This window comes from Nematostella vectensis, chromosome 1 (genome assembly GCF_932526225.1).
Source record: "Nematostella vectensis chromosome 1, jaNemVect1.1, whole genome shotgun sequence".
Lineage (NCBI taxonomy): Eukaryota > Metazoa > Cnidaria > Anthozoa > Actiniaria > Edwardsiidae > Nematostella > Nematostella vectensis.
The window spans coordinates 20,021,725-20,036,293 of NC_064034.1; the positions used below are offsets into that span (position 1 = coordinate 20,021,725).

General features: G+C 40.2%; 1 protein-coding gene across 7 annotated transcripts; it reads right to left on the reverse strand.

The window, feature by feature from the left end:
* Nucleotides 1-19: 19 nt before the first annotated feature.
* LOC5500709 (F-box DNA helicase 1) lies at nucleotides 20-14,403 on the reverse strand. 7 transcript variants are annotated; one of them, XM_048727063.1, is made up of 23 exons: nucleotides 14,028-14,402; nucleotides 13,802-13,932; nucleotides 12,950-13,189; nucleotides 12,397-12,641; nucleotides 11,971-12,099; nucleotides 11,654-11,751; nucleotides 10,830-10,908; nucleotides 10,626-10,718; nucleotides 9,820-10,060; nucleotides 9,655-9,733; nucleotides 9,439-9,525; nucleotides 8,398-8,534; nucleotides 7,960-8,059; nucleotides 7,475-7,596; nucleotides 7,345-7,402; nucleotides 6,486-6,592; nucleotides 5,681-5,762; nucleotides 2,695-2,790; nucleotides 2,210-2,316; nucleotides 2,057-2,098; nucleotides 1,371-1,460; nucleotides 968-1,055; nucleotides 20-857 (listed from the first exon to the last, which is right to left on the reverse strand). In XM_048727063.1, exons 1-23 carry the CDS (start codon nucleotides 14,326-14,328, stop codon nucleotides 835-837), a joined length of 2,775 nt encoding a protein of 924 aa, XP_048583020.1. In that variant the 5' UTR covers nucleotides 14,329-14,402; the 3' UTR covers nucleotides 20-834. The 7 variants fall into 7 exon arrangements, 6 of the variants coding, with proteins under 6 accessions (XP_048583020.1, XP_048583016.1, XP_048583029.1 ...); XM_048727059.1 differs by having other exon boundaries at nucleotides 691-1,055; nucleotides 14,028-14,401; XM_048727072.1 differs by having other exon boundaries at nucleotides 716-1,055; nucleotides 14,181-14,402.
* Nucleotides 14,404-14,569: the final 166 nt, after the last annotated feature.

The following is a 14,569-nucleotide window of genomic DNA, read 5'->3' on the forward strand; positions in this document are numbered from 1 at the left end:
AGAAAACCCTATTTCCTTCTAGAGTTATGCCATTCAAAATGGAATTTTTATTGGCGATTATAATTCATTAAAAGAGTGCTTTCCAAAACCCTCCCCTTTTATTCCCCATCTTTGTTGCACTCTCTATTTTACATTTTCTCTCGAAACGTGGCACGGCGGTGCGCTAATTAATATTTAAAAAACAAGAACTTTAACTGGTTTGATTGATTTTCCTTCTAATTATATATTTTTTTCTCTAAAACAATAAACAGGAGCACTGTAAATAATCATCATCAAGTGGAAAATGTCAGAAAATATTCGCTTCTAATTGCAAGGCTGTGACGGGAGGTCATTAAGCGTGACTTGATCAATTGCGTGACCCAGGTTGCGCACGTTATTAGGAGACAGTCTTGCGTGACCAGGTTAATATGCGACCAGCCAATCACTTGACTGGGGGCTCCTAGTAGCTAGGAGACTAACATGCGCGTAGCATTTGAGTGGAGGTATTCAAGCGTGAAAGACTAGAGCACTGTACCAGGGGCGGCAGTCTCCCTCGCAGCCGTTCTGGGGCAGTAGTTGCCCAGGGAATGCCATTAATTAACAGTCCATTACTAGGGTAGGACCGCTCTTTTCTAGGAGGCCGTTGAAGGTGGGCCCATTTCGTGACTTGGGGCATCATTTGCTTATTGCGTGACAAGGAGCTCGGTTGTGTGACAAGGATCGACCGGTTGCGTGACAAGGAGCGCTCGTTACTAGGGGTTGACGCCATGCGTGACCCGCTTATTGCAGTTATTGCATGACCAGGATCCCTTGTTACTAGGGGTTGACGCCATTCATGACCCGCTCATCGCGTGTCTAGGAGTGCTCGTTACTAGGGGTTGACGCCATTCATGACCCGCTCATCGCGTGTCTAGGAGTGCTCGTTACTAGGGGTTGACGCTATTCATGACCCGCTCATCGCGTGTGTAGGAGTGCTCGTTGCTAGGGGGTCGCGTGAGCAAGCAGGCAAGGTGAGGAGACACTTCTACTGCGCATGTCCAGCAGTACAGTCCTTCAGAAACTGTTATCTCCTCGCCCTGAACATTGAGAAATAAGAATATGTAAGAAATGGTAAAATGATAATAGGAGTTAGAAAATATGATTTCGATGAAGAAGGTGAGTTTAAGAATGGGTGTGAAGTTTCAAAGAATTCTACCGTCAGGTCGAGCTAGGATTAGGGTTCAGGGGACGGTTCCTGAAAGATCAGATAGTAGTTATCGGTATCCTCAGAAAAACCTATCCGTAGAGACATTCGATTCCCGGGACGCTTGTTAGAATTTATCTGAATTTTCAGGAACAACCCCAGCAAAACAACACTAAAGAGCAAATATAATAGTCGGTAAACAACCTACCAATATAATCCGAGGCCGCTCCAAGACTATATCCGGCAATTGAGTGAATGGGGCGTGGCACTTGAGGCATTCCGTAAGAGCGTCTGAAACCTACCAACAACAAGAGGGACAAGACACCATCCTGTGTTGCATTTGTATAGCATTTGCAAGCATCTATATGTGGACATATTAACCTAAAATGGGGAAGAGTATCACTGAAGATGGTACCACGATTCAGGGGGTTATTTCAGCCCCCCCCCCCCCCCCCCAATACTGGTTAATGCAGTGTGTTTGGGGAAACAGGACCTAATGTCATAATTAACGTCATTTTCCAAGAAGATTTAAAGTCCCCAATAGACCCAATTGGCTAATGGTTTACAGTTTGTTGCCATCCAATTCAGATCATGTGATAATTCCTTTGGGTGGATACTTTTGTTTACACGTACACAAATGAACTCGTTCGAGTGAGAAAAATTGAACATGTAACCACCCAAAGCAATCATCACATGATTTGAATTGGGTGGCACCAAGATGTAAACACCGTTAGCTGAATGGGTCTGTGTAGAATCTAACCTGGCTGGGATTAAACCCCGGTCTACGGGTTTGAGAAGCGAAGCCCTTGCAATGTGAGTAAAAAAAAGTCAAGACCATAATAAATTCCTATCAAGCAAATTCTAATTTTCAAAGGTATTCAATTGTACATATACCTCTGATATTGCACTTGAGTTACAAGGACTGCAAAAGGTTTCCTAAAAAGAGGGAAATACATTAATTGGGTTTAGAATTTCTTCCAACGATCTAATGGCAAGTTCCCATGTCCAGTGCGTTTAAGGTGAAATTAGATCAAGTGGATCACTCACTCCTCTCGTCTTTAGCACCCGTAGTAAAGTTCTATTCATGAGCAGGCGTTTTTTGGCTCTTGTGACGGCGACATATAGAAGATTCTTCTCATCTGGGTCAACTTCCGCTGTGAGAAGTAAAATCAAACCAGTGTACACAATTAACTACCCTGAAAACATTTCTACTTAAGCATCATCAAACCATAAAGCGCCATCTTGAAACCAACACCGCCCGTCAAGTTTTACACCTGTTCCGCTATCACACGTACTTATCACACGTACTTATCACACGTACTTATCACACGTACTATATGTTGTGTTAGGTTCATAACACCTAATTCAAGTAGATCACAGACGAACAGAGCACTGTCATCCACACAGAGAGGACGAAACAGAAATCATTACACCAACACAAACATTTAATAAAAATAAAGTTCAGTCCCCACGATTCAAACACGCACACACCCATCTTTCTCATATAAACTGGCAGTGGATAAAACTCTTACCGCCAGGGAAATCCGCCTCTAGCGAGAAATCATCGGTCACTCTGACAGTGGAGAACTCCAGGCCCTTTGCCTTATGTGCCGTAGAAAATACGATATCTGAAAAACGTTATGGTACTGAGTGAGTCTTGTTAGCCGGGAGATATGAAGTGTAGAGGAGAATGAAGTCTTAGAAAATACGACATCTGAAAAACGTTATTGTATTGAGAGGGTCTTGTTAGCCGGGAGGAATGAAGTGTTTGAGGGGAATGAAGCCGTAGAAAATACGATATCTGAAAAACGTTATGGTACTGAGAGAGTCTTGTTAGCCGGGAGATATGAAGTGTAGAGGAGAATGAAGCAGTAGAAAATACGATATCTGAAAAACGTTATGGTATTGAGAGAGTATTGTTAGCGGGGAGGAATGAAGTGTTTGAGGGGAATGAAGCCGTAGAAAATACGACGTCTGAAAAACGTTATGGTATTGAGAGAGTTTTGTAGCCGGGAGGAATGAAGTGTTAGGGGAGAATGAAGTCGTAGAAATTACGATGTCTGAAAAACGTTTTGGTATTGAGAGAGTCTTGTTAGCCGGAGGAATGAAGTGTTAGGGGAGAATGTAGTCGTAGAAAATACGATATCTGAAAAACGTTATGGTATTGAGAGAGTCTTGTTAGCCGGGAGATATGAAGTGTAGAGGAGAATGAAGTCGTAGAAAATACGATATCTGAAAAACGTTATTGTATTGAGAGGGTCTTGTTAGCCGGGAGGAATGAAGTGTTAGAGGGGAATGAAGCAGTAGAAAATACGATATCTGAAAAACGTTATGGTATTGAGAGAGTTTTGTAGCCGGGAGGAATGAAGTGTTAGGGGAGAATGAAGCCGTAGAAAATACGATGTCTGAAAAACGTTATGGTATTGAGAGAGTTTTGTAGCCGGGAGGAATGAAGTGTTAGGGGAGAATGAAGTCGTAGAAAATACGATGTCTGAAAAACGTTATGGTATTGAGAGAGTCTGTTAGCGGGGAGGAATGAAGTGTTAGAGGAAAATGTAGTCGTAGAAAATACGATGTCTGAAAAACGTTATGGTATTGAGAGAGTTTTGTTAGCCGGGAGGAATGAAGCCGTAGAAAATACGATGTCTAAAAAACATTTTGGTATTGAGAGAGTTTTGTAAGCGGGGAGGAATGAAGTGTTAGGGGAGAATGAAGTCGTAGAAAATACGATGTCTGAAAAACGTTATGGTATTGAGAGGGTCTTGTTAGCCGGGAGGAATGAAGTGTTAGGGGAAAATGAAGTCGTAGAAAATACGATGTCTGAAAAACGTTATGGTATTGAGAGAGTTTTGTTAGCCGGGAGGAATGACGCCGTAGAAAATACGATGTCTAAAAAACATTTTGGTATTGAGAGAGTTTTGTTAGCGGGGAGGAATGAAGTGTTAGAGGAGAATGAAGTCGTAGAAAATACGATGTCTGAAAAAACGTTATGGTATTGAGAGAGTCTGTTAGCGGCGAGGAATGAAGCCGTAGAAATACGATGTCTGAAAAACGTGTTGGTATTGAGAGTCTTGTTAGCACCGCGGTGATCCTAGATACTAAAATACCTTAGATACTAATCAGAAACTAAAGAGATACTAAACAGAAAGAAACTAATAGCAAGGGGGGGGGGGGGGGGGTAATTGTATAACAATACAAACAAAATAACAAAAAATATTCAAAATTACGTATTTTCTGAATAGAATTAGAGAGTACGGCTGGAAATACGTCAACATTTTTTTAAAACGATTTTCCCGGTATTTAGCGGATTTAGGCTAAGTTTCTATTTAAGTCATCACTAGCGTGAAATATTCAAAAGGCGATCGCACACATACACATAGTATAATGCAACTAAATAAAGAATACGGGGGAACGAATTGGGATTTGTTCGTATAAATAGCTGCTAGGTAGGAACATTTTTTTTTCTTTCTTTCTTTCTTTTTTTTGTGTTTGAACAGATCTGAAACTGGTCCAAAAACTGATGCAGATCTCAAAAGAAAAAAAAATCACCTACTTTCGGATGATTTGATTTTATTCCGGTCTTAAAATTCGAGTCCAGTTTATATTTCTCTCAGTAATTGTTGCAATGTAGCGCAGTTTTATGTAGTTGATGTAGCTAGCGAGACGCCCAAGCGCGTGATCCAAGCATGACTTCCACTTGGGTGGTCTTCACCGTCGACAAAATTTTTCATTGTCGGCGCCAAAAAGTACATTTGCTGTTTGAAAACTTAGCAATAACTTAGCGCTAAATCGGTATAGAAACGTTTTAGAAATGTATATTATAGTTATTTCCTTGTGTATTGCATAAAAATTTGCAAGCGCCTAAACCAGAAACCAGACAAAATATTCTTATCAGACATTCTTATCAAAGATTCTAGCTGATTTTTCTCGGTAAATAGGTAGTTTTTTAGTTTTTTTATGAAGTTCCCCCTCTCCTGACCGTTTTTAGTATCTGTCTAGTATCTAATTAGTATCTGAGGGGTAAGTTTCCATGATCACCGCGGTCTTGTTAGCGGGGAGGAAGGAATTTTTAGGGGGGGAATGAGGCCGTAGAAAATACTGTACGATATCTGAAAAAAGTGTTGGCATAAATAGAGTTTGTTAGCGGGAAGGAATGAAGTGTTAGACGCCTAGCAAGCCAAAACTTTGTAATTGATTTTTAATCCATATTTGAAGACAAATGAAAAATATCGTCAAAATTACCTACAAACAAAGTTAAATAAACTAATTTACTAAATTCAATAAACAAATCGCTATCTCCCCAGTAGATGGAAATGGATGCTTTCTTCAAATTTGTACTTTGCTAGAATGACAAAATGGCGGCTGACAGAGGTACTTTAATAAGATTAAAAAGGTAAGGTTTTTGGTCTTACTAGGAAAATAATTGCAAATGAAGAAAGGATTGCGATATCTGAGCGAGGAAATGTCATGGAGTCTTTTTTAGTAAAAGCGAGGAGATGGGAAGCAAGTGTGACGTACCGGCTCGTTCCATGGCTGAGCATGCTTTGCTTCTGATGGCGGCTACACATTCAGGGACAATAAGCGCGTGTGTCTCCACGATCTGAGATAAGAACACAGTTAAGATTACGCAAGACATAACAAAAAGGCGACTGGTATTGTACAAACCACACGCAAGGAATACGTAAGTATCTATCTCTACGACCTACCTATCGACAACCAGTTCACGCCTACCAATGCATGTAATTTTACGACCTTACTGTCGAATCCGTTGTATCGCGACCCGCGTTTTCAAAACACGATTTGTTTTGGTTTTCTGTTCCGTCAGTAAAACCATTTCGAGCCAATCAGAGTCCCGCTTTGTGCACTTCCCTGGCTATCCTCTGGACAAAAACCAGACCGTGTCGCGACAGAAAGCCAGGCAACTGCGCTAGGCGAGAGATGGCAAGAATCTGATTGGCTTAGAATAATTTGACTGGTGGAACAGAAAATCCCAAAAGACAATAGCAAATCGATGGTTTGAAAATGCGGCGTCGAGATACAACGGATTCGATTTCGGAGCAAAAGAAACAGCTTTTCCCAGAGAATCACACTCTCACTTCACGTTGCAATAGTATTATTTTTATTGTTGTTGTTGTTTTCGTCGTTGTTGTTGTCATTATTATTATTATTATTATTATTATTATTATTATTATTATTATTATTATTATTATTATTATTATTATTATTATTATTATTATTATTATTATTATTATTATTATTATTTTTATTATTATTATTATTATTATTATTATTATTATTATTATTATTATTGTGTCGTCCTCACCTTGATCTTACCCATGAGTTCAGGATCTGGGGCATTCTGCGCGAACTGCCTGAGAGCCAACAGTGACTTAAAGCGCTTGATAAACGGGTCCTTTATACCCGACGTGCCTGAAAACGGAATGCAATGAGACTTAGCGCTCACGGGCTTAAAATGGTTACAGAGACTAGGACAGCCGCCATTTTATAATCCTCATCCATTTCTAGTGGCTGACTTGAGAAAGCTGTTGGGATATCTTTTATCGAAATCAATGAAGTGTATACTTTTGGTTTTAGGTAGTCATTCGGGGATTTTTCGCAAATTTTGTACACATATAAGGCCAAGTAAAAAATGTTTATCGTAACCGCCCGCATCCTTTTTTTGGGCCGCATTAATATTAATTAAATTTTAGTTTTTCTCTGCTGCTTTTTTGATCGTTGGTTCCTCATAAGTTCAAATTTTGTTCGTTAGCGGTGCCTGGAGCGAGAATTCGCGGGCCCGAAAACTTTATATTTCTTAAATTTGAAAAGCTTGCTAATTCCAATAAAATTTATGGTATCGAAATGTGTTGTAATACCTTCAAACATCGTATTTTACAACAAAGATTCATGTAAAGAATAGGTCTCTTTATAGATTTTGAGATTTATAGATTTTTCTCGAGCTTCTCGGGCCCGAAAGTCACATGGCTTAATATTAAGACGGGACCTCGCAGTCACCCATAAACAGCTTGTACACATATTAACCCACCTCCCATTAGCAGGTTGTACACATATTAACACACACTCCATAAACAGGTTGTACACATATTAACACACCTCCCATAAACAGGTTTTACACATTTTAACACACTTTCCATAAACAGGTTGTACACATATCAACACACCTCCCATAGACAGCTTGTAGATGTCCAGTATGCGGTCGAGGTTGTACGATGCCAAACCCTGGATAAAAATAAAATTCATCAACATTTTGTAATTGACACCCACCCAATCGCAGCCCATGGGTTACCTTACCCCGGCGAATCCAACCTTGACATTGCTTTTTTGTCGACAAAGCCGGGCTGCTTCGGAGAACAGGGTGAAGTTTGTCCTGCAAATGACTGCAACTTGTCCGACTTTGTCCCCAAACACACCCCCTGTAACATGAGCCCTAGAGTTACTGGTGTCTTAAAGGATGTCAACCAGTCACTCCTTTGTTTACAACTGAGAATACTACTAGGTAGGTACTAATAGGTAAATTTGCAAAAAAAAAATACCATTAACCATCAACCATCCATGATTGAAGGCCGGAGCTTTATAATCAATATTTTGTTGTGTCTTAGTTACTTGCTTGGATAAGCCAGTGAAAATGGATGCTTTGTGTGACTTGTGACTTTGCCCTCCATCTTATATTTAAAAATAATGGGGTTGTGTCAAGTTGCAGCGAAAAACAAAGAGAAAACTTGTTTTAGAACAAATGCCTTTGTTACACCCATGTAAATTATTGAGTGTAAAGTCACCTGGTTTGGCTCCTCCCACTAGCGTTTTGCGATGGACACCCATTAGCGACTCCAGTATGCAGTTAGCAACATATGCAATCTCAGGGCCAAACCGAAATGACTACAAACAGAAACACTTGCATTAAACAAAGCCACTAGTGTACAGTGTAGTTGTGAAATGTTGCACTTAATTGCTGGAAAACCTTACCGACACATTATTGTGTGACACTTAGCCACAAAATGGATGCTGAAAACCTTGCCGACAAAATAGGGGACGACTTTTAGCCATACAAGGGCTGTTGGGAAAGGTTGCCGACACAATACTACAGTGTCATTCTCACACCTTTTTACGCTGACCTCAACACTCTGGGTTCCCAAGAATGGCAATATGGTGTACAATACAGTGTACCTTAAATACTATGGCACTAAAGACAGTTACCATACTCGAGCATGACAAACCTGTGTGAGGTAGAAGGTACGAGTAGACTGGACCATCTCCATGGCATTCTTGGCGCCCCTGAAGCCGTAAATCTGCTGGTATGGATCTCCTACTAGGATCTTGGCACATGGTTGACGCAGCAGGATGTCACTTGCGGCTGAAAAACAACAGCATTTTTAAATCAGGGTGGAGTCAACTTGTTGTTAAAGATGGGAATAAACCCCACTAGGCTAGATAGGCAGGCGCCCATTTCTCGAAACACCTGAGAATTCTAGGGCCCGAAAACTTGATTTTGCATTTTTGCTAAAAATTTCACGTTTTCCTTTTGGAGAACCGCTTTCATGTTTTAAAACATTCCTCTTTGTTCGTATTCCAAATGATTGCGCTCAATAGGGCTATTTTCAGAGTTTTGCTGAAGCCAAAAAGTTACCCGAAAAGTCTTGGATGACTGCAAGGTCCTGAAGACTTTCTTAATAATTAAGAGGATGATCCTTTGCATGAATCTTTGTGGTAAAATACGATGTTTGACCATATTTCAACACATTTAGATACCATAATTTTTTTTAGGAATTAGCCAGCTTTTCAAATTTAAGGAATAAAACATTTTCAGGCCCAAGAATTATCAGGTGTTTCGAGAAACGAGCCCCATGCCGAGATGAAACATCACTGCTTCTAGAATACATAAAGTAAGCAAAAAGATACGTTCCAAAGAGCCCAAGTCCCTATATAACCCTGATATAATGTGGGCAAAGAGATCCGTCCAAAGTCAACAACACTGCAATGTAACCCTGGTAAAGTGAGCAAAGAGATCCGTCCTAAGTCAACAACACTGCAATGTAACCCTGATAAAGTGAGCAAAGAGATACTGTAAGTTCCAAAGAGCCCAAGTCCCTAAGTAACCCTGATATAAAGTGGGCAAAGAGATGATATGTTCCTATGTAAACAGGCTGCAATGTAACCCTGATAAAGTGGGCAAAGAGATCCGTCCTTAGTCAACAACACTGCAATGTACCCTGATAAAGAGATCATTATGTGTACTGATTGGGTTCATCAGTTCATACCTGGAGTACAATCTTGAGCCTCATCAATGAGAAGACAGTCGTAGCCATCAATAACAGGGTTTGAAAGCTGGTACAGCTTAAGGTATCCTACAACACAAAGGTATAATCATTATGTATATTCATAAAAACAGGTAAAGAAAGGATGCCTATCAGTGAGACGAATCAATCAATAACAACAACAACAATAATAATAACAAAAAAATATCAATGTTTTACCGTCGTGAGTCATGCGCATTTCCAAATCATCCGGGTCACACATGCGCTCCCAGATAGCTGCAGCATCTCTTGTCACAGACTAGTGGCACAAACAAAATCTGGTTGTCATGCACTCTGTCTATCTAGCTTCCATGCAGCAAAATACAGTAATAAAGAATCTCTCACATGTATGTACTCATCAGAGTCAAAGTATTTCTGCTTCGGGTCCAGCATTTCTTGAACACTAATTTTCCGCGGTGGTACATCAGTGTTAGTGATGGTTTGTCGGTTTGATGCAATGTAGTTTGTTAGGGTGTCCACAACACGTTTAGCATGCAGGAAGGTGTTGCCATAGTTGCTTGGGTCTCTTGGCAACGCACTACTGACCACACTGATTTTGATTGAGCTTATCATCTTGTGTCTATATCTAAGTGGTTAGGAGATACATAAAGAAGTTAGCAGGTCAACATGGACCCAGAGATCCAGCCAAATACCCCCCCCCAATTCCCCAATACCTCCCTCCAAGAAAACAGCATAAGTCATAAGTAGTCTTCTGTTCCCTAACGATAACATTTTTAACACATCTTCCCTTTGTATTCTCCCTCAAAGTGCTTCAATTGACTATTTGTATAGATGCAGTATTCACCCTTACCATAAATGACCTAATAAACAAATGGGACGTTTATTAAATTTCTATGGCTCCAGGGGGGAGTTCAATAGATAGGTGGGATTTATTAGGAAGGGGTGTTCATTATAAACTATAATAATATAACAAACCCAAGTAAAGTGGGTTTCTAATTTTAGTAGAAGCCAAGCTTTTTCCTATGTTGTTTGTTTATAAGCTGGGAGGGCGGGGGCGTTTGTTAGAGAGGGGCGTTTAATACAAACTTGTAAGCTTAGGGGTTTTCATTAGATATGTAGGAGGCGTTCTTTAGATAGGGGGTGTTTATTAGATTATTTAGAGCACAGCATTTCTATGCCAATCTTGATACCTGTAGCCCACTGCTCTGTACGCTAGGGAGTGTATCGTTCGGTTCTCCACATTAGCGCGAGGGAACATCTTCTCCGCCTGAAGCTGGATTGATCTGTAAGATTAATATGAATACTTATAAAATAACAAGAAATACAGTACATCATTTCAGCCTTTAAAAAACAAAGACTTTTTATTCATTCAACAAGAAGTGTAAGTTACTCACTTGTTGTAGGCCACATTAAGAAATCGCATTGCAGGACGGAGTTTGGTGAAGTAAACAAGAGTAGTAGTCTTTCCTGTTCCTGAATTTAGTTGAAAAAAAAGAGATATCTTTATTTTAAAAATTATTTAAATAAGAGGCTTGTCAAAAGAAAGGCCACCATTCAAACCAATGACTTTGATAAACTTCACTATCTACTGTACATGTAATAAAAGATGTCAAACACCTCACATCACATCACACACCTCACCTCCCATCACACCTCATGTCACACACCTCACACCACATGTCACACACTTCACTTCACACACCTTATGTCATACATACTGTGCATTTACCTCATGTCACACATACCTAACGTCACACTTCATGTCACACAAACTGTTCATTTACCTCATGTCACACACACCTCACATCACACAACTAATGTCACACAAACTGTTCATTTACCTCATGTCACACACACCTCACATCACACAACTAATGTCACACAAACTGTTCATTTACCTCATGTCACACACACCTCACATCACACAACTAATGTCACACAAACTGTTCATTTACCTCATGTCACACACACCTCACATCACACAACTAATGTCACACAAACTGTTCATTTACCTCATGTCACACACACCTCACATCACACAACTAATGTCACACAAACTGTTCATTTACCTTATGTCACACACACCTCACATCACACAACTAATGTCACACACCTCATGCACACATTTCATGTCACACACACCTCACCTGACATACCTGTGCCTCATATCACACAACAACACACATTTCATTTCACACACCTCATATTTTTAACTGACCTGCAAAAGCTATGATTTTGATGACTTCCATGGGTTTAAAGTCATGCTTGACAACCTGCACTTGCTCATGTGTAAGACGGACAGAGTCACTTGCCGATCTATGATTGAAGTGAAACAACAAGGATGCAAATAAAAGTCTTCAACAAATAACAGTCAAACTTCACTTAGAGGCACTCATGTGCAGGCAGCTCTGCTTTGCTTTTTACACACTCCTTTTAGATGATACAGTAGGTTTTCATGGTGTTGTCATGAACAGTGTGTTACAGTCTACTGTATGGTAGATAGATGACCCTGATGGTAGTCTACATGACACACACCTGTATCTATGAATTGATTGCTGACCACTAGAACACCCTGACAAGCTTGATGAGCCTTGCAGTGCACTGCACGTGGCAGAGAAGGCATTCTCAAACAGGTACAAGGCGTAGAAAACGCGGTAGTGCAGTCTGTAGAGATAATACATCAAGAGTTTAACTTTGCCCTGCTAGGGAAAGACAATCTCTTCTATATCAAAGAGCCACAATAGCTCAGTAAAAGAGGCTTTGCTTCTAAAGCCAATGGACTGCGGTTTAGACTAAAAAGATGCCCTCTACATTGTGGACTGAAGGCGAATTTTCTTTGACAATGGACATTGACTATGTATAGATAAGCCAGCAATTGTTCAAGCCACTGAGCTACAGTATTAACAGCTCCTGTTCACAGATAGAACAGTACCTGTTATACAGTATTATGTATCAACTCACCCTGACACCACCCTGTTCTGTTTCTTGAGCTCAAGGTAGATACTCGCCAAGGCGTACAGGCATTCAATAACCTCAATGATTAGACAGTTGGTGAATGGACCCAGCATACAATTGATGATCTCAGTGATATCGCCCACGGTGGAGGACACAAGAGTGAGGAGAGCCACCACTGACCATGGACTATGCCTTATACTCTGTATATAAGAGGTAAATAATAGAGTGGGGGAATCGCCAGATACTGTTCTCTGTAAGATAGATAGAGTACAACTGAGAAAAATTACCCAACAGGGGTAACATACCCTATGTATACATAAATGAAGAGTTGACCAACTCAAGCTATCTTCTTGAGTAAAAGGATTAATAGGCTATGTATGACGGCTCTGTTAGCCCATTCAGGGATACAGTACATTGGTAAATTAATGTTTAGTGCTTTTGTAATCATTCACAGAGAAATACTGTATTTATTTCCCTGACTCCACCACACATATGCAGACCTTCTGCTTATTCTATAGCTTGTGTATGGATTTTTTTCTAATCACACCAGCTTACAAACCTTCATCTCTTTACTTGACTTGAGGAACCCCCTGACAAGGTAGTACTTGGAATGACTTTTCAGGCCTCTCCTCAGGCTCTCATTGTGAGAGCGGAAATTCACAAAATTCAATGGCAGGTTGCGTGCCATCTCTTGCGGCTTGTCAATCAGATTGAAGCTGATCAGGAACTCATTGATCTGATTGGTGGCTTGCTCGTCATTATGTAACAGCAGTGCATACCTTTTTTTCATAGGGATAAACTGGGGAAGAAAGTGAGCATTATCAATATCAAAATAGTAATGGAAATTTATGGTAGACTGTAGGTAGGCAGATGTGCAGTGCCATCACGAAACATGGCAATATTCAACAGTGGTAACCTAAAAAATACAGCATTTTGTTCCCTTTCTTCATTGAGATGAACTTGGGAAAATGTCACTTTTTTGATATTCATGAAAATTATCTGGTAGTACGGTATCAGTTGGGATCTAGGAAGTTTTCTGTTTACACAAGAATGTTGCCACAAATAACTTAAGACATACAGCTCATACTATTCTAATAATTTCGCCCTTTTTATGTAAACAAATGTGAAAAGGTTATTGAGGGAAAAATATGGTTCATGGCTTTTAAAATAATTTCAAGAACAAAAGCCTATGAAATTATTAAATGGGATCGAGATTGAAGAAGGGGTGGAGGCAATGGGCATCCTCTCGGGTGAAGGTAGGAGCAGTGCCCATCCCCTCTTGGGAGGCGGGGAGCAATAATCCTATTGCATCTTTTTTATAGATATAGAATAAATAAATACAATCCATCAATGATACTCCAGGTTCGTATCATTCCCTTGGCGAAATTTCTGTGAAACAACTAATATGTACCTTGGTAGAGCCAATGATGTTATTCCATCTGTGGCAAACCAAGGAGCAGCGCAGCAATAGATCGAAGATCGGTAATTGACAGAGAATATTCTCAATTAGCTCATCCGGGAGGCCATTAAACCCTGCAGAGCCTAGGAGAGCAATCATTGAATAAATTGAGGAATTGGGAATTCCGCGGTTTGAATGGAATGTTGTTAAAAAATTTAAGAAACAGGATGAAAATTACTTTGATAAATGATTGCTTCTCCAGTTTCTATTTCGCTATTAGTTGCTCGATTCCAGCACAGTTTGCTCGTGGGCATTTTGCCGTTCATATCACCCATTTTTTTCTGTGGGAATACAGTGGTTTCGTCTCTTGGCCTCTTTCTCTCTTCCTTGCTTTTTACTGCAAGGTTTGACTGTTTTCCTGGAGAAATTTCCTTAGAATTTCCGAAAAATGATGTGATCTGTACTTGATGTGTTGTGTAGAGAGAAGCATCGCATGAAGAATGGATTTTTCTTCGCTTGGCGCTCTGTTTGGGCGCCATAAAATAAAGAACGGACTCACACCGCCATTTTGGTTTTTGAAAGGGGAAGTAATTTTCCCCGGGCGGGTTTTGGGGGTGAGCCCGCACCTTTTTTAGCGGTTGATGGTTAAGAAGCCTCTCAGTTTCCGCTTCCAGTTTACAAATGGAATGTATTGTTTGAAAAAGTCTCGTCTCCTCGCGGTATGTCAACAAGAAATTCTAAGATTTCTTACTGAAAAATAGACGAATATTTTTGTCGAGA